Consider the following 15,019-nt stretch of genomic DNA (forward strand, 5'->3'; position numbering starts at 1 on the left):
AACAACATGTTTTCTTGTTACCACTGCAATGAATGCAGAGATTTACTTGTCTGTTTATACTACATATTAACCACAGGAAACTGTGTATGAGTTAAATGCAACACTGGCACATCACCACATTTAGGGTCAGATCCATTATCCACTGAAGGCAAAACTTCTAATGATTTCAGTGGATGCAGTGTCTGGCCCAGGGCTGGACTTACACCTTACAAGCCCCTTGGCACAGCATCTTCAGAACCCCCCTGCCTACAGCTGACCTTCGTGTGGCACACAGTTTTAGAAAGGTAAGGCATTTTCCCTAGAATGCCAGCACCCCTAGGTACGTGCCTATTGTGCCTAATTGGAAATCCAGCCCTGGTCTGACCTTTATGACCTAATCCAAAACTCACTGAAGTCAATGGGAGTCTTCCAATTGACTTCAATGGGTTTTCAATCAGGCCCTTAAATGGGGATAGGTACTGAGCATACCCATAGCCCTTTGACTTCCTTGGGGATTGTAGATTTTCAACTCCTTATAGGATTTGACTCAACAGCACTGCTAAGACCTTGAATTTGCTCTCAGAAAGCACAAATAATTAGAAGAAAATAATATGAAGATTGATTAGATGTTCATCTAATGTGTTATCCTTTGAGGGTGGTCTTAAGTGCCTGGTGTAAGATTTAGGAAGTGTCTGGTTTGCTTACTGAGAGAAAAGAAGCCAGAGATGTATATTTCTAATTTGGATACAAAAGCAAAGTCATTTAGGGGAAAGGTGTTGCATTTACCCCAATTGGAGATATGGTGGGGAATTTGTACATCTCTCTGAAAGGTGGGAAATAATGGAGAGGTGAAATGCTGGGACCATGTTTAGGGGCAGAAAAGGAGAATATTTTCTCCTATGCACCACATGAGTGTGGTGTGTGAGAGGTAGGTGTAGTCATGACCCCATGAGCTATGTCTTCTCTAGATGTTTGGAGGGCCTAAGATGTGGATGGGAGGTGAGGGAGCTAGCATTCTATCTAGCAGTGAACTTGTCAGTCACTGCAGTCCAGTCTCTTCCTATAAAGATGAATAGATGATATTTGGTATCTACTATATTCTGTAAGGTTTGTAAGACACTCGTGTTCATTCCATAGAGACACAGCTGGGAAAGTAAATCTAGGTGAATTTCCCCAAAATAACAAACACTTGTGTGAAAATAGGATCTCCAGAGCTGGGAACGGTCAGTACCAAAACCACAGGACTCTACTGCACTTGATTTAAAGAACTAACTCCATTAGCTCTCAGCAGTAATAAGCTGTTATAGTCTATGTGAGCTAGCCACTAGAGGGGGATAAGATACATTTGGCCAGTTGCTACAGCAAGACCTGTTGTGGTAACCTAAACTGCATGGTAGATTGAGCTACACCTAAAATGTTGACCTCATGCAGCCACTGGTGAATTGGTCTTCTGCTCAATATGAACATCACAAATATTATAAGTGAAGTCAATGGGAATTTTACCTGTGCAGGATAAAGTCCAAGAAAATTATTTCTCCTATTTAACAAAACAGTAAAAACATATAGACATTTTGCCCAATAGCTACTTTTCTTTCAAAGACAATGGTTGTTTCTCTTACACCAGAACTCAATCGAAAACCATGTGTTTGATTTACATATCCAAATGCTATCAAATTTGTTTTGGATTCTGAGCATGGCACGATACAACTAACTCTAACTTTTACTAACTAAAAGATATAGACTCAATTCTTCCCAGCTTAATGACCTTACGAGAAGACCCTGACAAGATTGCGGATGAGCCCCCTGAAGACATTTGGACATTTAAAAGTATGCAAGTATCCTCAGAGCTAAATATTTAATCTCCTGGGCTGACTAGTTGAAATGCATTTCTGTTTCTTATTTGGTTCGCACCACTGTGTGCATGGTGCAGTACAAAATCTAGAGGAAAGCACAGCATTTTCCTAAAGCACAAGATATGTAAACTGGAGAAACATTACACATCAGGCTAATAGTGTGTGATTGGGGATTCGAAGTTCTGTCCCAAAGCTTTTTTTTTAAATAACTTCATTGTTCACAGAAGAGGTGTCTTACAGAGGGATGTGAATTAAGGAAACGTGGTTGCAGGGCATGTGAGATGGAGGAGACAGTTCAAGATGCTTCCCAAATCTCACGCATTCTCCCCATAAACCGCTCCTTCTCACCAGTCTGTCTCCTCTTTCTCTATCTAACTATCGAAGGTAATTACATGGCCTCCATTACTGTAGTATCTCACAGTCTTCAATGTATTTATCCTCAAAATAGCTTGTGAGGTAGGGAAGAGCTATTTATCCCCATCTTACAAATAGGGAATGAATGCACAGAGAGGCTAAGTGACTCCCAAGGAGAGACAGGAGATCTGTGGCAGAGCTGGGATTTGAACCACATCTGCCAAGTGCTAGGCCAGGGCCCAAGCTACTGGACCATCTTTTCTCTCCCAGCTGTCTCTAAATATTCATCTTTTTCCTTCTCACAGACGTTTCCTCTTTATCCCCAAACCCTTTCCCTTTCCAGGTCTCTCAAGCCTCTCACACCAAACCTTCACTGTCTTTCACATTCCCAGTCTCAACTCCCTCCACCCAATTTCCCCAATCCTTCTCAAATCCCACTTTCTGCCCTCCCTCTCCCACCAAACTCATCCCTCTTCTTTTCCCCCACATGCCCTTCACATGATCACCCTCCTTAACCCTCACCTCTTAGCTCAGCAGTAGAGCTGGTTAGGAAATGATAGAATTATTTTCGAGGGGAAAAAAAACTGAAAAAATAACATTTAATTTTCCTTTTTTTTTATACAATAAACAGAAAACTTTTCAGTAAAATGTTTGTTTTTTGAAAACTTTTTTTTCCATTCAGAAAACAGAAAATGTTGAATAAAATGAAATTGTACCATGCATCCATCTCTCCCCTGACCTCGCTAACGAGGTTGAGCAGTTGCCATTCAACGTGTTCTAGGAATTGATAGGTTTTACCATATGTACTGTAGACATGTTCCCCAAAGTGTTATGTTAACCATTTTCAGGATGTTTTGGCTTTGGCTGTGCTGCACTAGAAGTGTACATCAATGTGCAATCAGATAACAAAATCCTTCCTGTTCTTTTATGGCCTTAGCGACCAGGATGCCTTCCTGGGAACAGACTGTTGCATGGAAAGGAGATGAAATCCTAACTACAAGATTTCCCACATGGCCAAAGACTGTTGGTTTGAAAGGATCTGGATTTCCAATTCTACAGCTGCCCTTGTGGTTACAGACAGATGCTTCAAAAGGACATGGCACTACAAGGCCATCTCCTACTACCATGGAAAGTGATGATATTTTACCCCAAATACAGCCATCAAGTGAGTTCAGAGAATGGTCTGCTGTGATCAGATGCCTGGGAACATAAGGGGCTCTCACTCACTCAGTAGACTATGTCCTTTGCTTATACATCTTCAGGGAGGCTTAAAGGCCAAATCTTGCTCATGTGATCACTCAGCTTGTGTCATAAATATAAAGGGAAGGGTAAACCCCTTTGAAATCCCTCCTGGCCAGGGGAAAGCTCCTCTCACCTGTAAAGGGTTAAGATGCTAAAGGTAACCTCGCTGGCACCTGACCAAAATGACCAATGAGGAGACAAGATACTTTCAAAAGCTGGGAGGAGGGAGAGAAACAAAGGGTCTGTGTCTGTCTGTATGCTGCTCTTGCCAGAGACAGAACAGGAATGGAGTCTTAGAACTTTTAGTAAGTAATCTAGCTAGGTATGTGTTAGATTATGATTTCTTTAAATGGCTGAGAAAAGCATTGTGCTGAATAGAATAACTATTTCTGTCTGTGCATCTTTTTTGTAACTTAAGGTTTTGCCTAGAGGGGTTCTCTATGTTTTTGAATCTAATTACCCTGTAAGATATCTACCATCCTGATTTTACAGGGGGGATTTCTTTATTTCTATTTACTTCTATTTTTTATTAAAAGTCTTCTTGTAAAAACTGAATGCTTTTTCATTGTTCTCAGATCCAAGGGTTTGGGTCTGTGGTCACCTATGCAAATTGGTGAGGCTTTTTATCCGACATTTCCCAGGAAAGGGGCTGGGGTGCAAGTGTTGGGAGGATTGTTCATTGTTCTTAAGATCCAAGGGTCTGGGTCTGTAGTCACCTAGGCAAATTGGTGAGGCTTTTTACCAAACCTTGTCCAGGAAGTGGGGTGCAAGGTTTTGGGAAGTATTTTGGGGGGAAAGACGCGTCCAAACAGCTCTTCCCCAGTAACCAGTATTAGTTTGGTGGTGGTAGCGGCCATTCCAAGGATAACGGGTGTAATATTTTGTACCTTGGGGAAGTTTTGACCTAAGCTGGTAAAGATAAGCTTAGGGGGTTTTTTCATGCAGGTCCCCACATCTGTACCCTAGAGTTCAGAGTGGGGGAGGAACCTTGACAGCTTGTCCTCCCTGCCTGTGTAGGGCATGCATTGTAACAGCAGCTGTGGAGTGAATCTTCAGGCACTCTGTAGCCCGGGGAAATTATTCTTTCTTGGCCCAACTTCCTACCCTCTGTAGAGCTATTCAGGGGCTGTGTGCTGGAAGGAGAATGTGGGCTTAACAGGATGGGGAAGGGAGAGAAAAACAGCTCCTGTTAGATCCAACCATGGATTTTCTGTGGCCCCCCAATCCACTGAAATGTTACTTCCTGCGGAAAAACATCAAGCTTGAGGTTGCTGCCGTCTTGAGAAAAGTCCTCGCATTCAACAAATTACATCAGCCCTGGCCTATCCCCATCATTTTCAGGGAGCAGCCAGCTCAGATAGTGTCATAGGGGTGCAAAGAACAATAGAAACTCTTCTTCTGACCCTCCAGACATCAAACACCCCAGCCTCTACCCGAAAATCTGAGCATAAGAAGGGAAGAGAAGCAAGTCAGGTTCATGGTAACTCAAAAGGCCAAATGAGAACTAGTGTGGACATAAAAGGGCACAGTTTGCCCACCCTGAGATCAAAGCTCCCACAAACATCATCAGCATCCAGTACATGTAACTTTTTGCTTCCATATATGTCAAAGTTGAAACATTTCAAGTCAGATGAGGAAAGAGCTTGGGCCATGATTTTCAAAAGTGACGAGTGAATTTTCATGGAGATGGTTTGATTTTGATTAAATTGTAGCAGAATTGGCACACACATACCTGGTTTCCTGTCAGTTTTCCCTTCCTGCTCTTTGCCAGCCCTCCTGGGGGGCTAATGGGGAACCGAGATCCGGGAAGCCGTGGCTCCTAAGCACTGTGGCTTCCAGCCCAATTGGGGACAGTGGGCTTCCAAGGTCAGGGGCTCTGGGGCAGCCCACCATGCGGGCTCCCCATGAATCGGAGCCCCAGAGCTTCAAAGGCCCCCTGGTGGACTGCCCTGGAGCTGGGGCACCATTCCCTTTCACAGAGAAATTCTAAATTTTGGTTTTCCTTCCAAATTGGAACAAAAACTAATTTTGAAATATAAAGTGCCTCCACGAAATGGAATGGCCTTTCTCCATGCAGCTCTAGTCTCAAGTGGAACATGCAAAAATCACTAGATGTTTTTGAAAATCTAGTCCATGATTCTTTCCCATAAACATATATTATGTGACTCGTATTGAATTAGCTCCGAAATCTGGCTGGACAATTTAATATACGTTCTTTTTTTCTGCAGTGGGTACATCTTCACCAATGCCTTCTGTCTCTGCTGAACAAAGGCAGGATTTGCTGAAACCTCTTCCTCTTTCTAGTGAGGAGATTTCATCATTGTAGGGGAGCTACATACAATTATTGGGACTGCCTACCGCAGCTACTTACCCAAAGGCCTCCATGCTCCTGACTCTTTCTTCTGCCTTCTTCACTCCATGCGCACCACTTAGCTATCAGCCCACTTTCTGACAGGTTTCAGAGTAGCAGCCGTGTTCTTCTCATGCCTGGGCCTGCTGCCACGGCACCTTGTATGCCTGGAATACCCTCTCTGACATCCTCCCAGCCATTTGAATTATGCCAGGGGGGCGTATTGTAAATCCGTGTCTACTCACAACTAGTTCATGACCTGCCAAAACCTTGGGACTAACAATATGCATGTTGAACTTCACCCTTCATCATCTCCCCATATTTTATATGCTGTCTAATTCAAGGGGGACAGGAGTCCTGTGTCTTTATCTGTCTATAGCGCACCAAGCATGCTGTTGGCATTATACAAGAAAGAAATAATAACTATTGAAATATGTTTGGTTTTGTTCCCATAGCTGAAATGTATCCATTCTGGACACAGCCAGCTTCTCCTGAAGTAACCAAAGTATCTATTCAAACAGAGTCGGGTAAGTTTATTTCCTATGTACAAGAACGAGGTTGTTCTGAGATAACCAGTAAAGAATGCTGCCTGGTACATTTATGACAGAGGAATTAATGAATTTGTCCCTGTATGTGGGCTTATACATATACACATATATAAACAGATGATTTGTCAAATGTGTAATTTTATGTGGTCTACTGATCCTTTACTGAACTTGCCATATGTTTCTATTAAAATGCCAAGGCCTGTTGTATTCTTTTCCTTCCTTCATTTATAACAGATCTGCCTTCATTATTGTTGTCTACCCCTGTATTCAAGCCTGAAGTGTTACCAAAACTGCATACAGCTTCCAGTAAGTACCTGCTCTCTGAGCAGCAAAAAATGGAGGTACTCACAAAATACACTTGCTCAGATTTTCCCATGTGAAAAGGACAGATGTGTTTTAAATATGTGACAGTATGTCATATTTTGAGGTTACATATATTTGTGCGCTCCCATATATAAAATGGGCCACTTTCACTTTGGTTCCATTTGTGAGTCATATAATGCTAATATACAAAACATGTTACAAAAAAGGCATTCACCTATGTCAGGGGTTCTCAAACGGGCGGTCAGGACCCCTCAGGGGGTCATGAGGTTATTACATGGGAGGTTGCGAGCTGTCAGTCTCCACCCTAAACCCCGCTTTGCCTCCAGCATTTATAATGGTGTTAAATATATAAACAAGTGTTTTTAATTTATAAGGGGGGTCACACTCAGAGGCTTGCTATGTGAAAGGGGTCACCAGTACTACAAAAGTTTGAGAAACACTGATGTGTTACATGTGTTGGTTTTAACTTTGGGGAGAATCTGAAAACTCCCTCATCCAAAAGAAAATAGCATGCTTCAAATACTCTTACTAATAAAAGTCAATCCCTGTTGCTTTACACACAACACGTAATCTAGAGAAAGAAAATCAAGACTGTTTACCAGTCCAGCAGTCCCTAAGCCTCAGGATGTGGCCAACCTCCTTTGGTGATGTAAATATCGGCAAATCAAGGATGCCTGTCAGGGGCTAGGTTTTCACAAGATTAGGTGCAGGCTTGGTATGTAGCTCAGGTCACAAGTATCACAATAGGTGCTAAGTACTTTTGAAAATCTGGGCCCTATTTAGATGCCTAGAAGGAGCTCTCTTGAAAAATCTGGGCCCAACTGTGGGTGCTGAACCCATGAACATCTGGCCCTGAGCTCTTTTGGAAATTAGCCCCAAGTCATCTAGTCCAGAGTTGACAATTGGAAAGCATAATAGCTTAGAAGTAGACTTAGGCTAAATCTGCATAGCAAGTCAAGTTAAAGCCTTAAACGTGATTCAGGGAGCAGAAGGAAACTTCTGCTTCTAAACACAACAGCAGCCAGAAATATAAGAAATCTGACAGATTTTTGCCAATGCTTATCATAGGAAATAAATAAACATTTGTGCTCTTGGTGAGGACAGCTCTGTCCATTATACCGTATGCTTAAGATAGAAAGAAACATGTTGAGTGTGACTGTTGAAGTGGAAAAGAAAAAGCAACTATGGCCACATCTTGCCATCCTTTTTTAAGCATAACTCCCATTGACTTCAGTAAGAGTGTGATGCATGGGTACGACTCTTAGGCCTGGTCTACACTAAGGGGGAAAACAATCTAAGTTACGCAACTTCAGCTACGTGAATAACGTAGCTGAGGTAGACATACTTAGATCACTTACCGCAGTGTCTTCACTGCAGTAAGTCAATGGCTGACACTCTCCCGTCAACTCCACCTGCGCTTCTCGCCCTGGTGGAGTACCGGAGTTGACAGGAGAGCGCTCAGCGGTCGATTTATCGCATCTAAACTAAATGTGATAAATCGACCCCCGCTGGATTGATTGCAGCCCGTTGATCCAGCAGGTAATGTAGACAAGCCCTTAGAATAGTAACATAAACTCATAACAAACAAAGACTTAAGCCAACATCCCATTCCATTTCAATTAACCCACATTCCAAACCCCATCCTGTCTTCCTACCATGCAACTATTTAGGCAGGGGTGTGTGGATCCACACTTTCTCCAAGTTCAGGAGTGAGGCTTTGTCTGGGGTTTTATCTGGTTCATTTTAGAGCCAGCCCCAAGCTGAGAAATTCAGAGCTGAATTTGAGCTCTCTCTACGTTCGGGGGTGATTGGATCATGGGTTTTATTTCTGGCTCATCCCTGCCTTTGTTCCAAATTATTCATGGAAGAAATACATGAGATGAAAACAAGGCCAGAGGAAATTAACTCTGCATCTTGAAGCTTCATGCCCTGCTGCAGTTCTTGTCCCTGCTGGTTCCACATTTAGGCCTCAGTATGTATAGCTAGCACTCCTACTTGAGTCTCCTGTCTGCGGTGAGCCATACAGAAGCTAAGGGAAACCAAACTGTAAAGATGGTTTCCCCAGCTGCAGTCAGTGACTAGCAAAACTCAAAGGGTTATTGAGGTTTGGGCTGGAGAAGGACTCACGTATTTAGATACATCTTATCTTGACCCATGGGGGTGCCTCCTATGACAGAAGAGTGGAATTTGGTGGTTTAGGGGTTTTTAATCTTGATTTTCACTTGATCTTAATTCCTTCCCTGTCTGTCGCCTGGTCTGGAATGTGAATACCTCATTTTAAGATTGTATGTTGATTTAGGCTAAACATTTTCAGAGCCACTTAAGCCACCAAAGTTAATGGGAATTTGGCATCCAAGTCCTCCAGGCAGCTTTGAAAAACTGAGCCTTAATCTCACTTTATTTGACTCATATGAGCTATCTTTTGAGAGCAGCCATTGAACTCAGTTCTCTAATGAAACTTGTTTTTATAATGTGACTTTCAAGCTGGAGCACCCCAGAGTGCCTTTTCAAAGGGCTCACTTCAGCCACCTCTCGGGTGGAACATGAAAGCTGTTTAACAGTGCACAGCAATACTGCACAACAGTGTAGGACAGGGTGTGAAAAAGAAAAGCATGTGTGACTGGAACAGTGGAAGGTATTTAATTAAGCAGCATGCAAATTCTCCAGTTAATATCTAGCCAGGACCACAGTGGTTCATTCAGAAAGAGCCCTGGGATATTTGATGACCATGAGTATTCAAGACCTTGACTCTACTGTTCATCATAAAGCAGTGCAGCATCGTGCTCCCAGATTGGTGCTAGCACCTTTGGCTAGTCAGTAATGCAGAGAAAAGAATGTGATCTACTGAATCATCAGACCACGTACCACAGCACCAAGTTAGTCTCCTGACCAACGGCTGACACATCCCTATTTAGCTTGGTGCCATATGACCTGGTCCTGGCACAAGATGGAATGGCTGCAGACGTTTTGCTGGTGCTTAATAGATTTTGAATGTTTTTTTCCCTCTCCCACTGGATTCACACCAATTTCCTGCCTAGTTACCATCAAATTCCAGAAAAGTTACTTCTCTTTTCATTATTCATACTCATTTAATTCTCATTCTCATTTTTGAAAATAGCCCATAATGACCGACATGGACCTTCTCCCAATCAGGCAACACATCTCCCAGTCTGAAGACTCCCACCACAAAGCACACATCCACCTCTCCTCCTGACATGTATCTCTGCTTCCCACTGGACCCTGCCCACATTCAATCTGCCCACCCTACTCTGCTTCCTCTCTATGCCCAGTGGGGCCACCACCCCACTCTCTGGCTCCCTACTAGTCTTTCTCCCCTTGGTCTCCAGCAGCCGAATACTCCTCGTTGTGACCTACCCTGTCATGCTGGTCCTCTGCCCTGTGCTCGCCCAGAGGCAACCCCCTGTCGTCCCCTGCGGATAGCTGCTCCATTCCTGAATTGCCATAGTCAAAAGCCAGGAATGATGGGCTGAGTGTGCTTTCATACTTCCCGCCCTTAGGTTAATATGTGGACTGTTTTTCCATTACATGAAATTCACTCATCCTGTCTGCTAATTAAAGCCGGTTAGGGTGATGTGATGCAAATTTATCCCATGTCTTTTATATTTCAAAGCACTCAATGAGCCAGACTCTGAACTCTCCATGTCCTCTTTTGCTCCGCTTTGTTTTTTGTTCTTCAGTTATAAACTGCTCCTGAGAAAGGAAATTCGGTGGAGCCCATGAGGCTACTTCATGTGGTCAAAATGAAATGATTTCTGTGTTCCCAGAGAAAAGCCGTACTGTCAGGTGTGGTGACAGTGTTTCTGCTTTGAGGCAGACCTTGTCTGTTTTGAAGGGCGATGTTAACTGCCGAGCGCTGCTGGGCCTGAAGAGTTAAAGCAGCTGTTCCACGGTTCCTGATGATAAATGTAATTTTATTGTGTGGGAGGGCACCATAGGGTGAAGAACACCCAGCCCAGCATTCAGAAGTGAAATAAGTGGTGGGAATGGGGCATCAGGCACATGAAAGCTCAAGAGTTTCTTAAAGCCACTATCTGTAAATGGAATCCAAAGAGGCTTTTTGCAGACAGGAGTCATTCCACAGATGAGAATCCCCAGCATCCATAGGAATTGCCATAGTGCATCAGACCCATGGTCTTGTTTGACCCCCATTACCACAGTATTTGAGCACCTCACAGTCATTCACGTATTTTTCCCTCAGAACACCTCCATGTAGCAGGGCTGTGCCGCTGATGCACACAGAAGCCAGCTGACATGCTCGTGGTCATACAGGAAGTCTCTGGTGAAGCTGGGAATGGAACGCGGGTCTCCCAACTCTGAGGCTAGCACCTCAGCCACTGAGCCTTCCTTTCGGTCTAGCCTACTAGCTTGTTTCTGACAGTGACCAGCACCAGATGCTTCAGAGGAAATGGGAAGAAGCCCCATAGTAGGCAGATGTGGGTAATCTGCCCCAATGAAGATCTCATCCTAATCCCTAATAATTAGAGCTTGGTTTAAACCCTGAAGTCTGAGGTTTAATATCCCTTCCAAATTTTTTGTAAACATTCCTTATTCTTGTGGATATTCTTGACCATATGAATGGTCATTTGCGGCTTGATTCTTGTTAAATTCTTGGCTTCAAAGTCATCCTGTGGCAATGAGTTTCACTGTCCATACATTGTGTGGAAAAGTATTTCCTTTGATCAGTTTTGAATTTGTCACCTTTTAATTTAATTGAATGTCCCCCTGTTGTTGTGTTATGAGAACAGGATAACAGGATATACCTTCTCTAGATCATCATTATTGTATATACTTGTGTAATGCATCTTCTGCAAAATATGCTACCTCACTGTTTAACCCTTTCTCCAGATCATTATTAGACTTGATTTAGGACCCTGAGCAATGCTGGATAGACCCTCCTGTACACACAGCTCTTACAGTAATTCATCTCAGTTAAGCCCAGCCACATTCTGCACATGCCTGCCCACATTCACTGGCACTGCTTGGAGATAGCTGGGATGATTTCCCTGTGCACAGAGGATCTAATCCTGCTGTCATCAGAGAAGAACATGCATTGGCTTCACTGATTCAGGACCAGGCACCTCGAGTATTAACTAATGTTCATAGGTAGCCAGAATCCCAGCTCCATAAATCAACCACTGAATTAGCCATAGACTTTGTCTGCATTAATGTGATGTTATAAATCTATAATGTGGTTTAATATTAGGAGAGGGACTATCATTAAGTCTTTGCACTTTAGATTTAGTCTGGAACAAGACAGGACATAGAAATATTTGTGGATGTCCTATCTGTTATTTGGCATGCCTACTTTTCATAGATGGAATGACTGCAAATAGACTAAGGACCACATCAAGGTGGAATTGCTTCTATCACCATCCTGCAATTGAATTTCCGAGCATAGACCCCTTTGTCCATGCAGAGCCCCACTGAAGTCAGTGGGATTCTGTAGGGATCTCCATCACATGATCCTGTTGCAGGAGTGAACACTTAACGTGTATCAATAAGCTGGCAGTTTACTTTGTGGACATTGATTTATGATACCAATCTAGGAATTTCGGCAGCACTCCTCACCATCCCTATGCTATTTGAATGCCTGTATGGATGTGAAAGGTCATATATTGGCTTACTCCTGACTTATCTGCACACAGGAGGAAAGATGCAAAAAGCCTGTCTCCTCATATCCTGCCCCAGGCAAAGTCTGGCTGCAGTCCCATTTCTTGTGCTCTCCTGAGGGCAGGGACTGCTCTCTTCTGGCACCCCTTGGGGGCCAAGCCATGTCAAAGGGGGTAAGGGAGGGTATGAAGGAGGTGGGATTATGTCTAATGACTTGTTGAAACTATTGCTGCCAATCGTGTTTTGATTTTCCATAGCATCTCTAGTGTGTTCAATGGGTTCTACCTCTCAGAATTAGGCTGGATTCCTTGCAAAGTGTTATTAATAATAATGTATTTGTTCAGCATTAACAAAATGTTCTGCCCTACACAAGACACTAAAATAGAGACAGAGCCTGCCCCTAGGAGCTTCCAGTCTAAAAGACAGACACAGGGAAGACAAGATGCATTGGCAAACACACAGCGGAGGGAGGGAACCTGTACAGGAACAGATTATTCCTTTACCGACATTGAGTATCACTTTGGTTTTCAAACTGGAGAGTGCCCTAGCTGCCGAGCGAATCACACCAAATTAATGTTCTTCAACTGCCTTTTGGAGACGTGACATTCACACTCTCCTCTCTTAATGCTAATGTATCAGACTGCAATCAAAGCCACACTGCAAACTGTGCTCCAGGCAAGGCAGCATTTGAACGGAATAGTGCACGTACTGTTGCTGCCAGTTAACACATATATTTTCTGACCAATCTAAAGTAGGTATGAAACTAAAATGGTGTGAGAGAAATGCTGTGCTTGAGGAGACATGACAAGGATGCAGGATTCCAGGAGTATGCCAAATATAGTCCCTCTAGCTAAGATGTTTATCTGGCCCTCCATTACCAGAATGTCTGAGTGTCTTACAGGTTTTAATAAGAGAAGGAGGACTTGTGGCACCTTAGAGACTAACCAATTTATTTGAGCATAAGCTTTCGTGAGCTACAGCTCACTTCATCGGATGCCACATGAGCTGTAGCTCACGAAAGCTTATGCTCAAATAAATTGGTTCGTCTGTAAGGTGCCACAAGTCCTCCTTTTCTTTTATGTGAATACAGACAAACATGGCTGCCACTCTGAAACAGGTTTTAATGTATTTATTCTCACCACAATCCTGTGAGGTTAAAAAAGTATGACCCCATTTTATAGATGGGAAACCGAGGCACAAAGTAGATTATGGGTCTTGCCTAATTTCACACAGAGGTCTGTGGTGGATCTGGGAAATGACGCCAGGTTTCTTGAGTGCTAGTCCAATGTCTTATCCATGAGACCTTCCTGACCGTATAGTCAGTATAATCCAGTCGTGCTCCAGGTTGTGTGGGACCAGATGTCATATGGTATAGGCCTGGTCTTGCTCAGCTTGGCTTGTGGGGGCTGAGGGAGCTCTACATAGGAGAGCTACATAGGATCAAGCCCTAGAGGTAGGTCTCAGGTGTAGTGTGAGAGTCTGGTCAAGGGCCAAGTGCTTCCAGCCCTTAAGCAGAGCTGCTTCTATGCCATAACTTCACACTAGCATGCATGATTGCACTTCTAGAATGACAGGATTCAGAGTAGCAGCCGTGTTCGTCTGTATTCGCAAAAAGAACAGGAGGACTTGTGGCACCTTAGAGACTAACCAATTTATTTGAGCATAAGCTTTCGTGAGCTACAGCTCACTTCATCCGATGCATCCGATGAAGTGAGCTGTAGCTCACGAAAGCTTATGCTCAAATAAATTGGTTAGTCTCTAAGGTGCCACAAGTCCTCCTGTTCTTTTCACTTTCTAGAATGGCATTTGGATGTTGTGGCTAAAGAGTTCTGATTGGTGTGAGTATCATCTCATCACCTGGGTGGGACAGGGTTTACCCCTGTATTGAAATGTACAAGGCACACATGATTGGCAGCCGGTATCAAGTGGAGTGCCCCAAGGGTCGGTCCTGGGACCGGTTTTGTTCAATATCTTCATAAATGATCTGGAGGATGGTGTGGATTGCACTCTCAGCAAATTTGCGGATGATACTAAACTGGGAGGAGTGGTAGATACGCTGGAGGGGAGGGATAGGATACAGAAGGACCTAGACAAATTGGAGGATTGGGCCAAAAGAAATCTGATGAGGTTCAATAAGGATAAGTGCAGGGTCCTGCACTTAGGATGGAAGAATCCAATGCACCGCTACAGACTAGGGACCGAATGGCTAGGCAGCAGTTCTGCGGAAAAGGACCTAGGGGTGACAGTGGACGAGAAGCTGGATATGAGTCAGCAGTGTGCCCTTGTTGCCAAGAAGGCCAATGGCATTTTGGGATGTATAAGTAGGGGCATAGCGAGCAGATCGAGGGACGTGATCGTTCCCCTCTATTCGACATTGGTGAGGCCTCATCTGGAGTACTGTGTCCAGTTTTGGGCCCCACACTACAAGAAGGATGTGGATAAATTGGAGAGAGTCCAGCGAAGGGCAACAAAAATGATTAGGGGTCTAGAACACATGACTTATGAGGAGAGGCTGAGGGAGCTGGGATTGTTTAGCCTGCAGAAGAGAAGAATGAGAGGGGATTTAATAGCTGCTTTCAACTACCTGAAAGGGGGTTCCAAAGAGGATGGCTCTAGACTGTTCTCAATGGTAGCAGATGACAGAACGAGGAGTAATGGTCTCAAGTTGCAGTGGGGGAGGTTTAGATTGGATATTAGGAAAAACTTTTTCACTAAGAGGGTGGTGAAACACTGGAATG

General features: G+C 43.7%; 1 protein-coding gene across 8 annotated transcripts in view; it reads left to right on the plus strand.

Moving 5' to 3' along the window:
- The window catches only part of LOC125632846 (otoconin-90-like), an 89,752-nt gene that overhangs the window by 16,902 nt on the left and 57,831 nt on the right, over positions 1 to 15,019 (plus strand). For 7 of the 8 annotated variants that reach the window (XM_075124934.1, XM_048841665.2, XM_075124932.1 and 4 more), the window contains 4 exons: positions 1,714 to 1,806; positions 3,124 to 3,351; positions 6,234 to 6,305; positions 6,561 to 6,632. In XM_075124934.1, coding sequence (XP_074981035.1) covers positions 1,714 to 1,806; positions 3,124 to 3,351; positions 6,234 to 6,305; positions 6,561 to 6,632 — 465 coding nt within the window. The remainder of the gene's footprint in view (positions 1 to 1,713; positions 1,807 to 3,123; positions 3,352 to 6,233; positions 6,306 to 6,560; positions 6,633 to 15,019) is intronic. The other variant, XM_075124935.1, reaches the window with a different exon arrangement.

This window comes from Caretta caretta, chromosome 2 (assembly GCF_965140235.1).
Source record: "Caretta caretta isolate rCarCar2 chromosome 2, rCarCar1.hap1, whole genome shotgun sequence".
In the NCBI taxonomy this organism is placed as follows: Eukaryota; Metazoa; Chordata; order Testudines; family Cheloniidae; genus Caretta; species Caretta caretta.